The 15,428-nt window shown below is 40.3% G+C and overlaps 1 protein-coding gene across 4 annotated transcripts in view; it reads left to right on the top strand.

Annotated features, from left to right (window-relative positions):
• The window catches only part of PIGN (phosphatidylinositol glycan anchor biosynthesis class N), a 1,150,670-nt gene extending 1,136,785 nt beyond the window's left edge, over positions 1 to 13,885 (top strand). For all 4 annotated transcript variants that reach the window (XM_044065181.1, XM_044065178.1, XM_044065179.1 and 1 more), the window contains one exon: positions 12,630 to 13,885. In XM_044065181.1, the coding sequence (XP_043921116.1) occupies positions 12,630 to 12,753 (124 nt within the window). In that variant the 3' untranslated portion in view covers positions 12,754 to 13,885. The remainder of the gene's footprint in view (positions 1 to 12,629) is intronic.
• Positions 13,886 to 15,428: the final 1,543 nt, after the last annotated feature.

Raw genomic sequence — 15,428 nt, 5'->3', positions numbered from 1 at the left:
AATGTGCACCTCAGTGTTTGTCCTGGTGAGGCAGAGATGACTGCTGTATCGATAATCCCTCTATAACGGACTTCAAGGGAACTGGCAAAGTAGTCCATTACATCCAATGTCCGCTATATCCAGAGGTGGTCTTGCCACTCACAAGGATATACCTACATGGCTCCTTGCTGCATTGCTGCACCTAGCAGGTATAGTAGATCAGTGTCAGCCTATATAGGTGTGAGGGCATCCATTTATGATGTCTACACAGAGAGGAAGAGAGTAGGGTCAATGTGGACATGGGGAGGGGGTCCAAAATTGTCACCAAACTGTTGATGCCATAACGGGATGCCCCCATCTTATCCATATCAGAAAACATTATAGTGGTAATTGACTATCAGGAGTTAGTCCTAACTACAGCAATGTGAGTTAACAGAAACTCTTGCACTTCTTTCTGTATTACACACACACACACACACACACACACACACACACACACACACACACACCCTCTCTGCTGGTAAACAAATGTGTAACAATGTCAAGCGACCTTCTACATGTAATGCCTTGCACTAAAATTACGTGTTGTCAAGCTATAATATATTTAAGTGTTCAGTACTGTAATGTATTACTGAGAAGCAAAGTAATCAGTCAGTTTCTTCTGCACTACATTTCTTTTTGCCATTTTAGCCATGTATGCATCTAATTTGCCAGTGCAAGTCATCAGGACATCTGGCTTAGCTGGGTCAGTAGCATTATGTTCAATATAATGTTGTAACTTTGTCAGTGTCATGTTTGCTTCACATGTCGATGGTGGAGGTGCCACTAGAACCTCATCATCACTGGATTTGTTATCCCTTTGTGCACAATCAGCACCTGTAGAATTTACCTAACCTTCTGCTACAATCTCCTGATCAGTCAGTACAGACTTTGTCTGGACCTACTCATCAACTACAAGAAATTCTTCCAACAACATAGCCTGGTCCAGGAAGTGCAGTTCTATCAGTCATTCAAAAATGCTTCCACAGTCACAGGCAGATGATGCTGTACAGCTAGATGGTTCTGGATGGTCATCCGTGGTCTCAGTAGTAATATCGGATAGAACATTCTTGACAAACCCCACCTTCTTAACACAATTGCTAACTGTAATAGTGGTTATTTCATTCTCCCAAAATGAATGTGCTTAACACAGACTCTGGACTATATCAACTGCAAAATTGTCCAGATCGATGTTCTCAATGGCCATAGTAGGTTTTCCCAAAAGTCGCTTTCTGTACAGAACTTTAAAGGTCTGGATAATTCCCATGTCACATGGCTGAAGCTGGCTGGTACAGTTGGGTGGCAGAAACTCCAGTTGTATTGGTTTAAGCTGTTTGGCAACAGCAGGATCATGTGCACTACAGTTATCAATGATCATCAGTACTGACATTTTTCCTTGACAAATTTTCTGTCAAATCCTATCAGCCATTCGCTGAACAGATTGCCAGTAATCCGTGCTGTGTAGTTGCTTCTGTACTGCACTGGTATTGACTTAACACCTTTGAATCATCATGGCTTGGCAGACTTACCAATAGCTAACAGCATTAGCTTTTCAGAGCTGTCCAGATTCACAGCAAACAATAAAGTAAGATGATCTGTATCACCATGGCAAGTGTCTCCATTGAATATCATTGTGCAGTCTGGCAGCAGCTTAAAGAACAAGCCTGTTTCATCTGCATTAAAGATGTTACATTTGTCATATCAGTCTAGCAGCTGTGGTAGTTTATTTTTCAGCCAGTCCTTTGCAGACTCAGATTCTCCACTCAGAATGTTGAAGATAACAGCTTGGCATTTCTTAAACCTGCCCAACTAGCCATCACTGCAGTTAAAGTTGCTGTAACCAAGATCACGGGCAAAACTAGTCGACTTCTTTTTCAGTACTGCACCAGGCATAGGAGCACCAACTGAACATGCTTGCTTTAACCAAAGGAAAAGAGCATCTTCAATGTTATCGCATGTAGACTTGCACATTTTCTTGCTACTGTCAGCAAATTGCCTGGAGGATTTGTATTTCTCACGGTTAATCCAAATATCACTGTCGACTTACTAAGACCATACTCGCATACGATGTCAGCCTGTATTTTTTTATTTTCTATTAAAATGACAGTTTGCCATTTTACATCTAGAGTTATTTCACACCTCTTTCAACTAGCAGACTTCTCTGCCATTTTACACACACGTATAAATGCACATCACTGTCCATAAGTAGTTAATAGGGTTTGGTGAGAAATCCATGCCATTCTGGACCCAAGCGGGATAATGGGGTCATTGACAGTGAGGTAGCGTTCCCACTGTGTGGCAGTGGTACATAATTACTATTTATAGACCTTGATGGTCATTCGTTAATCAGTCTGTCTGATTGGTGCAAACGTACACTGTTACATGCAGTCGTCCAAGTCATGGGCAAGAGTGATTCATAAGAAAATTCAGCTCATTGTCTGTAGCTACAGAAGCTAGCATATTTGCTGTGTGGGATCCAGTTGGCTGACTCCTCCCTTTGGCAATATTTCAACCGCATTACTGTATACACATGTAAATAAATATCTTATGATTTCAAGATAAAAATGTGTGGGCAAACCACCTGCATATATCTCATCAACGTTTTATATGTCCTGTGTTTCCTCATCACTGCCTTTTTGAAGAGATCATCAGAGTGTACATTCATCAGTTAAGTTGGCAAACCATTCTGTAAAAGGAACTGTATATTCTGTAAACCATTTTATTTTGCATGTGGGGGGCTTACTTAAATTCCATTTGGAGCCACAAAGTTTTAGAACAGCAGTATATCTGGCTAAACCTGGGCTAGAGAGAAGAAAACTATCCTTAACTGCATTACACACAAGGAGCAACTCATCCTTAGGCCTTCAGTAAGACAGATAGTACAGGTTTAGATGCATAAAACCACATAATTCAAACTAGCTATTCTCTTGGTCCACCTTGTGTGAACCATCTCAATTTGGTTGATCAGAAGTACGTTATAAGAAGACCCCAAGGACCCTACAAATTTAAGTATGGGTCTAATGCTGATGTTTGTAATGGAATCAGTGTAGACAGGGATCTATTCTTGACTGCCTGTAAGATAAATGCTGATAGTTTGATTGTGCATATAGTTCTTCTTTCTGTGGTTTGAAAAATAGATTACTATCCATTAATATTCCCAATTCATTCTAAGTTTCAGTAATGTTTAGCATGGCCCCCTAACAAAAGAATAATAGGTATTACATGTCCTCTGTCCTATGATCATGTAAGCAGATTTAGAAATTGTGGTGACCCTGTGGCTGTCTGTAAGCCTATTGTGCAACTAGTTCACGGCCATTTGTAGAGTGATCCGCTCTGTCTCCTGAGTTATAATTTTAGCCAACTTAAAGTAATCAGCAAACATGCAGATCAGGACAAATTCAGGCAGTATTAAATCACTGCCGTATAGTGTAAACAAGATTGGTGGAAATCAAGACTCCTGTGGTATGCCAGCTTCCATTTCCTGCAAGGAATAATAATTTAATTATGATCATACCCTTCAATGCCTGTTTTATAATTGTGCACTTGCACATTCAACTGCTGAGTAGCTGGACTGAAAAACAGAAGTTTCTTTGAAAGGGCACTATAATTCAAGGGTGGCCTAATGGTTAAGGTGTTTGCCTTGCAAACACAAGGTGCAGTGTTTGAGTCTTACAACGGATTATTGGCTAGGCTTAAAATGGCTTACAAGGTCAGTTAGCTTAGTACTAACCTATGAACCTATGAAAAGCTTTGTTAAAACTGATAAAAATTGCATCGACCTGCAGTCTCTGACCCGTAGTTTTTCATATGCACTCCCAAAGATACAGGAGATTGATTATACTTGATAGTTCTTTTACAAAAGTATACTGGGAAATGCATCATTTTGTCCAACTTAATCATTATATGTAAAAACTGTAAATAAATATTTAATACTATGACATGTACTTATGTCAAAAAACATTTATATATCAGTTATGTTACGTGAAATATTTAAGCAGTTCATTTTAACTGTTATTTTAAATACTGTGAGCTGTACATATTGTCCTCCTTTAACCTTATTATTCTTTTTCTGGAGAGTATTTCCTGGAATGTCCACAGCAAGGGGACCCTACCCATTCAGACTTTGCTGTTAAACAAATGCAAATAAGTAAATAAATAGATAGATACATACATACATGTATAAATAATAACATTCTAGTGCACTCATACCTCTCAACTTCTTAGTGGAAGAAATCTTGACAAAAGCCAAAAATCATGGGAGGACAAAGGTGCAAAATCATAGCCAGATTTTAAATATTGCTGTTACAACCTTAGAAATTTGATAGAATAACAGATTTTGCATTAGCATGCATTTTCTGAAGTATATGAAGTCTGAAACTCACGTCTGTCACTCTTTAGTAACTTTAAGCAGTGATTTGCCAGGAAATCACAAATTTTATGAGGGCAGACCAAAAAGTATGAGTCAAAAAGCTGGACATTCTGTGAAAGTCTGGGCAGTTGTGAGGGGTGAGTGCACTTAAGCCTGTTCAAATTCTGTCATGAGCCAGCTTTTCTAAACCCCTGTATTTCTAATGGACAGAAGCAGCTCCTAAATGCTTTATCCCATGCATGGGTCCCCTCAAAATATCTATGCCATGATCCCAGTTATTTTCATTAAGGGTAATATATAATTATCAACCAGGGAATGGGTAAGGCAATCTATAACCAAATGAAAGAACAAAAAGGGAGGTTGGCTATTGTTAAAATAGCCAGCAAGGGGAGCTAGGGTACTACTTACCAATGAACCTACATATTATCAGGCTAACAGGTGTGTGTGAATCAGCTGTATTCCTAGGATTCTTCACTTTAAAGCATGGAAAACTATCAGCTTCCTCCCATTCTCTTAACAGCTTTCATTGATATGGCTACCACCTCTCCCTCATTTTGACACTGGTTAAGCCATTTTGGCCACTGGCTTTCATTTTACTCATGGATTTAAGGATGTTGCCTACTTTGTCTGCTGTTAACCATTCATTTCAAGAGAAACAGTTTCATTTGTTTCTGTTGTCAGTAGGTCTTCAATTAGGGACAAAAAGATGTCTTCTCCTGTAAGTGTATTTTATTTCCTGTTGCACTTTTGTTAAAAAGTGCATCAGCACTAGATAGGTTTAGTGAGAGGTCTCTTTTGTTAAAGAGTGCATCAGCACTAGATAGGTTTAGTGAGAGGAAACTCACTAAATCTATCTCGGATTTATCACATGGTGCATGTTTCTGATAAGCTTTGTTTTTTTATGTATTTGCCTCTTTTAATTCCTTGCTGACATAGTCTCCTGGATGTTTGGTCTTGCAGCTCTCCCTTTGTTATAAATACATTCATAATGTTAACATGCCCCAGCAGTCATCCAGATTGCAGGTGGATAAATCACTGTGCCAGTCCCATTTTTCATAATTCACAAGATATGATCTCATAATTTCCCTTATTCCACTCCAGACATATCTAAATGTTTGATTTTGATATTTCTTTTATTACGACTGTATGATTCTCAGTGTGCAACCTCATCTCAGTGCATCTGTCATAACAGATAACTGAGGAAGCAGTAACTTAATAGTCATAAGAATGAAGAGCTGGATTTAATAAGATGGCACATAAATTACCTGATTCCATGTCATATGACTTATTATTTTCAGACTGGTTAGTTCCATAAAGTGATCTATAAAGTCTTCTGTCTTATTATTCCACTAGTTCTTCTTTTGAAGATGTGGGTTCCCAAATACAGTCAGTTCTCCATTACTAGTATATGTAAGACAGTCTTCAGTATAGGCAGTCAGCATCACTCTGTGGTGCTCTGTTTATTCTGACAACAAAGAAATACTGTTTGGCACCAGTCATTCTGAGTAGTACTACCTGAATGTATCTATCCCTAAAGTTAATTTTAAGTCTTATTGTTGTGCACCATTATGTCTTAATGGACATGGATAGCTACACACCTCCTGTAGTGGAACTGTGTCTGTTGGTTAAATACATTATAAGAGGGTCGTTTCTAAGTCAAAGTTCATTAGCCAGGTCTCAATAATAGTTCCCTAAAGAAAATCACACATGCACAACCTATTTAAAAGTTATTCCTTTTTATCAGGTAAATAGTGGGCATTTCCATAAAAAAATTATTCCTGAGGCCAGTTAGCATAATGGTTAAGGCCTTTGCCTCTCATGCACTTTATACGGTTTGATCCTGACCTTTGTCAATGCCTGTTTGGAGTTTGCATGTTCTGCCTGTGCCTCTGGGGGGTTCCTCCTAAACATGCTGAATGTTTCCATCACAAACTTTTCCAAGAATGAAGCTGTAGGCAGCAGCACAGACTCTACATGATGCTATATAGGGGGAGGAGTTGTATAGACCAACCACTTTGGCCATATACTGTGGTTCTCAGTATCCTCAAGATGGGAGAATATAGATCACTGACTGCACTATGCTGCTCTAGGAGATTCAGTCTTGTTGACTAATATCATCAGATGAGCATGTGTGTTGCCAGTGATCGATATGTTGAAGACCTGACCTACTCCAACCTACACCCAGTACCCATGCTAATGGTGGGAGAGGTGTATGTGCCCCTGTTGGCCAGTTTATGTCTGCTACAAAGCCCTGGCTCAATAAGCTATTGGCCATCTGGTTTCCAGTTGCCCAGATTGGGCCACTTGGGATAGATCTGTTGAGCGAAAGCTGGATGTAAAACCAGTCAACCTGCCAAGCATGAACTAAGAATTGTTACACTAAGTGTAGGTTCAGTGACAGGATGGAGCTTGGAAGTGAATAACATGATGGTGAGGAGGAAGCTGGATATCCTATTTATCCAGGAGACAAGATGGAAGGCAGTTCAGCAAAGCTGCCAGTTATTTTAGAGGATTAAGTTGCTGTTAATGAGCTGTTTCCTGTGGTCTAGTAGTGCAAGGTTTGATTTCTCAGCCTCCATTGTCTACCTGTGTGACTCTGAGCAAGTGATTTGTTTATTTATTTTATTTATTTGTTTTTGTTTACCAAGAAGTCTGTCTGGGTAATACCCATTTTCACCGGAGGCCCGGGGAAGACTTAACCAGACAGTGCTCTGGGCTGAGTATGAAAAAGATCCATGGAGATCAGTCCTCTCCCCTCAGAAAACACATTTAAATAAATAAAACACTTATCTTGGGATCCAGAGTCTACTACTCAGGAGGAGGACAGACTAGAAATGATGTTGGAATTGTGGTGAGGGAGAGTCTTTAGAAGGCAGTGAGGGTTGTCATCAGATTTAGTAGCAACTCATGGCAGTCGGACTCCAGCCTTAACAACAGGGCAGTATTCATAATCTCAGCCTATGTCCCAAAATAGGGTTGTTATAGTGAAGAAAGTAGTGCTTTCAGACAGCAGTTGCAAGACTTACTAGATAAAGCAGGATAACATGAATTGCTGTTGATAATGAGTGACCTGAATGTATATATTGGGACAGACAGAACAGGATATGAGGACTGCCTGGGTCCATACAGGTGGGACAACAGGAATAAAGAACAAGACGGCATTCTAGACATCTGCCTGGAAAATGGGATGTTAGTAATCAAAGCATGGTTGGGAATGAGAAATAGTCACAAGATCACATACAAGAGTGACCAACATGCAACTCAGGTAGACTTCCTCCTAGTAAGGAAAGGACACTGCATTAGAATCAGTGATTGCAAAGTCATCCCCAGTGAAACAGTCAGCCCACAGCATAAACCACTGGTTGCCACAGTCATCTGCAAACAGTAGTCTAGAAGGCCCTAAAGTCAACAGATATTAAGGCTGAAGACCTGTAAACTGAATGGAGAGAAAGCACAAGAGTTCATGGAATTACTCAGGGCTTTAGCATTTTAGGAAGAAGGTCAAATAGGTGGAGTTGAAGAAGAAAAGCAGCACCTCAAAACAGCATGTGTAAGGACTGTAGAACAGATTTGCGGCTGAGCCAAGTATGGAAATAAGCTACATATGGAAAGCTGATGGTGGAATGCAGAAGTCCAGGAAGTCAGCAAAAGAAAAAATGAGTGCAGGAAAAAGTGGGAGACAAGTCAGACCAGGCTAGGAAGGGGAAACTGGTTGGCCAAGAAAGAGACCAAGAAAGGATTTTGTAGTAGCAAAGGACAAGGCATCAGAGGCACTCTATTTTCTGGAAGGTGACTCAGTAGATGGCACAAAGAAACTATATCAGGTTGCAAGGCAAAGACAGCAAGCTAATAAAGGTAGTCAGACACTCTTCATGAGGGATAAACCAAGAAAAAACTCAGTCTGGCACACTGGCTCCAATAAATGCAACAAGGTAGTTCCGTACCAAAGGTTCATAAGTTCATAGGTGTGTACTAGGCTAATGGCTCTGGAGCCTTTACAAGCCTAGCCCATAGAACTGCCCTGGCATTGTGCCATCTGATGTTATTTCCCAGTGCCTCTATCAAGTAGAGCCACTGGAGTGATCTCCGGGGTGAACTTTCTATTACCCATCCACTCATCAAGATTTCTCTTGGAGGGAAAGTGAGGTGCTCTGCTTGACATGTATGGGAAGTCTATTCCAGAGCATGGGCAGCATCTGGGTGAGGAACCTGTCCCTCCAGCATGTTCTGTTGATTGTGAGAATGAGGTTGAAGTCTCTGGAGCTTGTGGTGTGGAGGGATTGGATTTCTTTAGATGTAGCATCCCTAAAAGAGCTGGGTCAGACATGGCTTTATAAGTCAAGCAGAGATCGTTTCTCAGTAGGTGGTATAAGACAGAGAATAGCTGGAGTCTTTTAAGTTTGTCCATGTAGGAGATGTGTTTAATGCCTAAGATCCTCTTTGTGAGGTACTTCTGTGGCCTCTCCAGCATTTACAGGTGTCTAGTGAGGTACATGGCAAATGGGGCATTATACTCAACGATTGGTCTAAAGAGGGAAGAGTAGAGAGAGACGATGACCTCTTCTTCCCGGATGCAAAACCCTTGGTAATGAGATGTACCACATAGAAGGTCTTTCTGACCACAGTGGGAATGTGGTGGTCGAAGGAGAGGTGGCTGTCAACTTGCGTCCACAGAACTCTTATAAAGCCTTCAGTGTTCAGTGGGCTCCCATTGATGTGGTAATTAGTGGGAACTGTGTTTTTACCAAAGGGGATGATTACGCATTTTTGGGCATTAAGCTTAAGGCCATGGTTTCAATACCGGTTATTGATCTCAGTGAAGCCTTTTCTGATGGATGTCTGCATCACTTGGGGAGTTAATGGCTCCCAGCCTGCAGTTGTCTGCGAACTTCGTCAGCCAGAGTCCTTTTGTGTTGGCCTGGACTTCTGAGAAGTAGATGCCCAACAGGAGAGGAGCCAGGAACGATCCCTGTGGGACTCCACTCGTGACTAGTCAGCAGTCTGACATGGAGCCTGCTACTTTCACACTGTGTGTTCTATCTGTGAGCCAATTTGCAACCCACCTAATGATATAGGGGTTGATGCCTAGTTTGGTGAGTTTATCAGTAATTCCTGAGTGAGGAATGGTATAAAAGTCCTTAGCCAGATCAAGGTAGATAAATGCACTAGCTTAGCTTCATCCGCAGTCCTGGTGACTGACTCAAAGAAGTCATTGACTGATTCAAGTGGTTGAGCAGGCATGATCTCCCTTTCACAAAGCCAAATTGCGTGGTGTCTAGGGTTTGGTGATTTCTTATATCTTTGTTAATCACGTTCATGATGATGTGCTCCATAGCTTTACATATCAGACTTGTCAGGCTAATGGGGTGATAATTCCCAGGGTCTGTAATTGCTCCCCCTTTATAGAGAGGGATGACTGTAGCAGTACGCCATTCGGTAGGGACAAAGTCTGGGGTGAGGCTGTGACTGAACAGGGCACACAGATATGGTGCCAGTTGGCTTTGTAGTTCATGTAGAACATAGCCAGGGATATTATCGGGTCTCATGGAAGCTGTATTCTTGGCCTTGGACAATGCAGCTTTAACCTGTGCTGCAGTAATGCTGGGTGCCTGGCATTTTTCCGGTATTGTGATTGGTCTTGAGGGGGGGGTAAGTTGGCACTGAATCTGTTGGCCAGTATGTTGGCAATATCTGTTGGCTCAGTATAAGAGGTACCATTGTGCAGTAACTCAGAGCAAGTCTGGGTATTGCCATGGAGGTTATTGATATAGCTGTAGAAGGCTTTGTGACTGTTTTAAGTGTCTGCCACAATTCTGCCTTCATAGCTAACTTTAGAGGATTTGATGAGGGATCTCAACTTTTTGTTGAGGCTAATAAGGGAGTTTTTCCAGTCTTGGGACTTCACCTTTTTCTGCCATGGTTTCTTACTTCTGTTGTAGAGTTTATTAATGGCAGGGTACCACCAGATTGGCTTCCTTTTTTTGAAGGAGAGCGTTTTGGTTCTGTTGGGTATGGCTAGTTCCATGCATTTATGTACATGTTTGTACAGTGCATTGGTGTATGATTTGGCAGTCATGCAGCTATTTTCCATTGGCATGGGTGCTGTGAAGTTATCCACCTCTGTTTTTAGGAGTCCAGAGTCAGCTTTGGAGAGGTTTTTCAAGGTGGTTACCTTTACGGGGGGAGTGGGTGAGATGTGGATTTCCATGGTGATTAGTTTATGGTCAGATTTGACCAGGGAGGGATTGACTATTGGTGTAGAGCAATGGTCACCCATGTTAGTAATAACCAGGTCAAGGATGTTGCTTCCTCTAGTGGGGGTCAGAATGAGCTGGTCCAGGGCACTGGAATTGATGAATTCCAGGAAGTGTTGGCCCAGTGTATTGGTGCTTGAGTAGTTTTCCCAGTTGATGGAGGGGTAGTTGAAGTCTCCTAGTAAGAGAGTGTTGGGTTGGACCTTGATAGATTCTAGGGTGCTTAGGTATGTGGAGTGAGAGTCTAGGGACATGGTTGGGGACCTATAACAGGCTATGACCTGGATCACCGTCTTACCCAATGTTAGTTGTACCTGAAGTATCTCAGATACATTATGCTGGTCTGCTTGTCTGGAGATGTGCATATCCTTTATGAATATGGAGACTGGTAGCACAGGAGTGCTTTCTGCCTCCTTAAACCAGGTCTCCGTTACAGCACAAATGTCGATGTTCTCCATTTTGAGGAGTGCTTTGAGCAAGTGCAACTTGAGATTTAGACTTCAAGCATTGAGCAGCATGACCCTCAGGTTGCATTTATTTATAGCTGTTACTGTGGTAATTTGGTCTTTGAAAAACCGCCTAAAAAAGGCACTATAGGGGTGGCAAGAGCCTTGGCCAGTACCCGGAATCCCAGGGTTGACAGATGTAGGCCATCTCTGGAAAAGCATCAAGGTCTGTCAATCATGTCATCCCAAGCAGACAGATACTGGATCCCCTTAGAATGACACTAGAAACTTAGCCATTTGTTGAAGTCATTCAGTTTTTGTTTGTACTGCGGTATCATTCTGGGTGACCATACTGCTCAGGGCTAGTGTCATACCTGCCTGGGCCACGTAATCTGAGAGCTTCACCATGTCCCTTTTCATATAGTCCAGGGAGATGCGTCTCATGTCATTTACACCCACATGGACAATGACAGAGTCATACTTGTACTTGTTATGGAGTGACCTGAGTGAGTGTGTTATGTGTCGGATTCTAGCAAATGATAGAAAGCTGACTGTTACCTTCTCCTTATTCATCCTAGTGAGTGAGACATCTGTGTGCCTCACTATTGAGTCACCTGTGATTAGTGTATTGGACAAGGTGTTTAGCCTTTGGGGCTTAGGTTGAGGGGCACACTGTGGAGGGGAGCTATGTGTCCTGTGGTTTGTGCTGTGTTGTGGTGGTCATGTGCATTTCTGTCTTAGAGGTCACTGCTGTTTGGGTAAATTTCTGTTGAGAGCCTCCGTGAAGGTGGTTGTGTGGTTTGTGATTTTATGTGAAAGCTATGATAGTGGGTGTTCTGGAGGGCTATGTGTTCCATGTGGTGTGGTGCAGGTGTTGACGTCTTCTCCTCTTGACCATCTAGTCCGTTCTTGGCTGGAGAGTGCATAGCTTCCAATTTGGTGATATAAGTGCATCTGTCACAAGTCTGAGTGTTGGGTGGTAAGAGGAGAGGGTTGTCTGTGTACATGAGGCAGTTGCTACACTGCCTCAGAATGCCCAAGTCCACCAGGTTCCAAATGTAAAAAAAACTTTACTACACACAATATCACATCAGGTTAAGCACTTTCATTAAGTACTTTCATTCCGCACAGGGAACTTTATCAGAATAATTTAAAATTAATAACACCAACAATCAACTAAAGGAAGAATTCTATTGGTTCCTAACCAAATTGTCATCAGTTATACATTTAAAAATTCCATCCACCTATGCAATAGAAAAACAAGAAATAAAAACTTTTAACTCATAAAAAAGCATTCTGAATTTTGAATTACTTCTTTGCACTCAAGTATTATAAACATATATATGTTCTTTGAAATTATATATACAACATGAATTTAGTTTGCTTTGTATTTGGGATAAAGAAGTTGCCAGTAAAGCAATTTGTTTTGTAATATTTTCCCTACCTGGTAGTATTGATACTGTATAGGTTTGTAGTCCATAAAATATTTTTTTAGGACTGTCTTATTTTCTTAATGTCTTATTCTTTCTGTTTCCTTCCTAGCATTAGTCATTATGTCATTGTGATGTCCATGACCATCTTCTTAATGCTGCTGAGTGTATTTGTCCAAGTGTTGACTACTAAGAGAGTCCATCTGTGGGGAAAACCAAAACATCATTGGTTGTGACGAGAAGAAATATCTACTTGATGAGTAGTTTCTCATTGAAATGACAGTTACATGCGTTACTTCATGTTCCTCATGGAAATGACAGTTACATGCGTTACTTCATGCTCCTCATGGAAATGACAGTTACATTCGTTACTTCATGTTCCTCATGGAAATGACAGTTACATGCGTTACTTCATGTTCCTCACATTAGCAGGTGGAGAATTACAGTGTGGGACTTTGAACTTGAATCTGCCGATATCATTTACTTCCTTTAAAGTGAACTTTATGATATGGAACGGTGCCTCAGCTTTTCAGGGAAGTGGTGTTCTATATTGGGTTGGTATCTTAATGAAAGTAATCCAGGTCATTGCTTACAATTTTCTGCACTGTAATATGTGATTGTTTGTACTGGACAGCCGGAACGTCATTTTCTTAATCATCCCCGTGAAATGAATTGAAGTAAAGTATTGAATAAGGAACCTATATCACATAGCAGAAATACTTTTGTAAAACATTTTTGAAATTCAGACTGAGCAAACTACATGAATGCTGCAGCAGGTAGTGTCTTGCACCAAGCAGTTGTATTTGTGTGCCCTATGTTTATTCTCCAGTATATCCTACAAAGTGAGTTAATTGGAAATTGAAAGGTGGAGGGACTTGTCTTTTCAGTTGTGTGTGTTGTTGATCTTTGGTCAAGGATATAATAATAATGACATGTGGACTCTTTTTTTTACTATTGAAGTGGTCATCCTGCTGGCATCATCCCTTCAGAACTCACCACAGGCAAAAGCACAGAAGCTGTCTACATCAGTGTTAATTTAATTTTTAATGTACAGAAGCCATTCGTGTTTTATGATGTAACTTAACACTTATGTAATTAGTTTAAGGCATATAACACTCAACAAAAGTTATGTCAGTGTACATGACTGAAACTGCAGCTAATTAATGTAATTAGGTAGGTTATTTTGCAGAAAATATCATTACATGATCAGAGATAGGTGGCTGGTAATTATACAGTTGCTGTTGTATTAAAGCAGTATACACCTGTATGTGGCTATAACAGTTCTCTTACTGAAAGGTGTCATACGGAAGTCATTCTGTAAATTATAGAGTGTTTTTTTTTTATTAAAGCATTATTTGAAGTTGTCTACATGCTTTGTAAAGATTATCCCTATAAGTTTCCATGTAGCACATCCAGATTAGCTCCTTCGTAGCAACATGACTGTTCAGAAACAGAGCCAGTAGACCTTGAACTCTTAATCATCAAGAAAGTAGTTACAGCACTGCTGTTTCTGGTTAATGGGCTATGAAGCCAGTAGAAATTTGAAATATAAGTTGCATTTTTTGCACGTCATAAAGTCAAAGCCTCATTTCTTTATGCTTATACACAGTTTCAGAAACATATAGAATGGTCATATGAATTATTGCTGCAAGAATTCATATTGTAATCATTTTCAACGGTGGGAAAGACATAGCGGCATGCAAATGCAGTCTACAGCCACAGCGGTTATGTCATTTTTTGTCATGTCATGACATCCTCATTTTTTTACTGTGTGGTGTTGCTTTATCACTCCTAAGCCTTGATTTTATATCTGTGTATGTCTATCTGTATATCTCTCACTTTCTACATACCCACACACACTTCATTTGTATAATTTTTCAGTTTTTTTATATTACGACCCAGGAGAAAATTGCATTTGCTTTTTCGAACATTCAAATTCATCCAAAAATACAATTTACAGTTTCTTGTCTGTCTTTCATAACTATGAATTTTCTACTGAGCCTATGGGTTCTATTCATAAACAATGCACGCAATTGCATAAGGCTGGTTTGCAGTAAAAGCCCATGCACTCTGCCTTATACAGTTCACAAAAGTCCCTCAGACCTCTGCACAATATAGTGTAAGCATATTCAGTGCATTTGGTATGCAAATGGGGATCACAACATAGGCTGTGATTCACAAACAGATAAATAGTGGACAATATTGAGCTCGGTAGTGGACAGTACTCTGCAAACACAACAGTGCAATAGCCAGTTTCCAGGGAAATAATGATGAGTTTCAGCATAACCTAGCTGAGCAACAGTGTCACTATTTCCTGGAATGATACTACCTGAAGAATAAGAAAATAGCCAGAGATGTAATGGCACATCCCATGTGATACTGCAATACCTCAATTAAACTTGCCCCACCCCCAACACAGTGCTGCAGCCAAGCTCCAACCAGTGGGAACAACTACTGTACTCTTATAGTTTCATTGGTCAGTCCATTTTAAGCCTTGCCATTTTTCCCTTTTGTGCTCAAAATAACGTATCTAATTTGGTTATAGATTGGCCTTACCCATCCCATTGTCAATAATTATATAGTATCCCTAATGAGAATAACTAGAATTATGCCTTAAATAATTCGAGGGGACCCATGCATGGAATAAAACATTTAAAAGCTGCCTTTGTCCATTACTAGAACAAGGAGAAGTCCTGTGATAAATTTTCTTTTTCCCATCCATAGATATAAGTTGCACTTGAATGCAGACAGGATGAACTTTTTATGTGGATGGGAAGAAGACGCTTACATCCCTAGACCAATTATTTCTTTTTTTAAGGTTTTTTTGTGTGTGTTTTATTTTCTTTTGGTCAAATATTTTTACTGAAGTAAGAAAATGATAATTTTAACAATAATATGAACATTATGGATA

This window comes from Protopterus annectens, chromosome 3.part0 (genome assembly GCF_019279795.1).
Source record: "Protopterus annectens isolate FY-2018-M chromosome 3.part0, PAN1.0, whole genome shotgun sequence".
In the NCBI taxonomy this organism is placed as follows: domain Eukaryota; kingdom Metazoa; phylum Chordata; order Ceratodontiformes; family Protopteridae; genus Protopterus; species Protopterus annectens.
The sequence above is the reverse complement of the archived record's forward strand: the minus strand, read 5'-3'. Positions and strand labels throughout refer to the sequence as shown.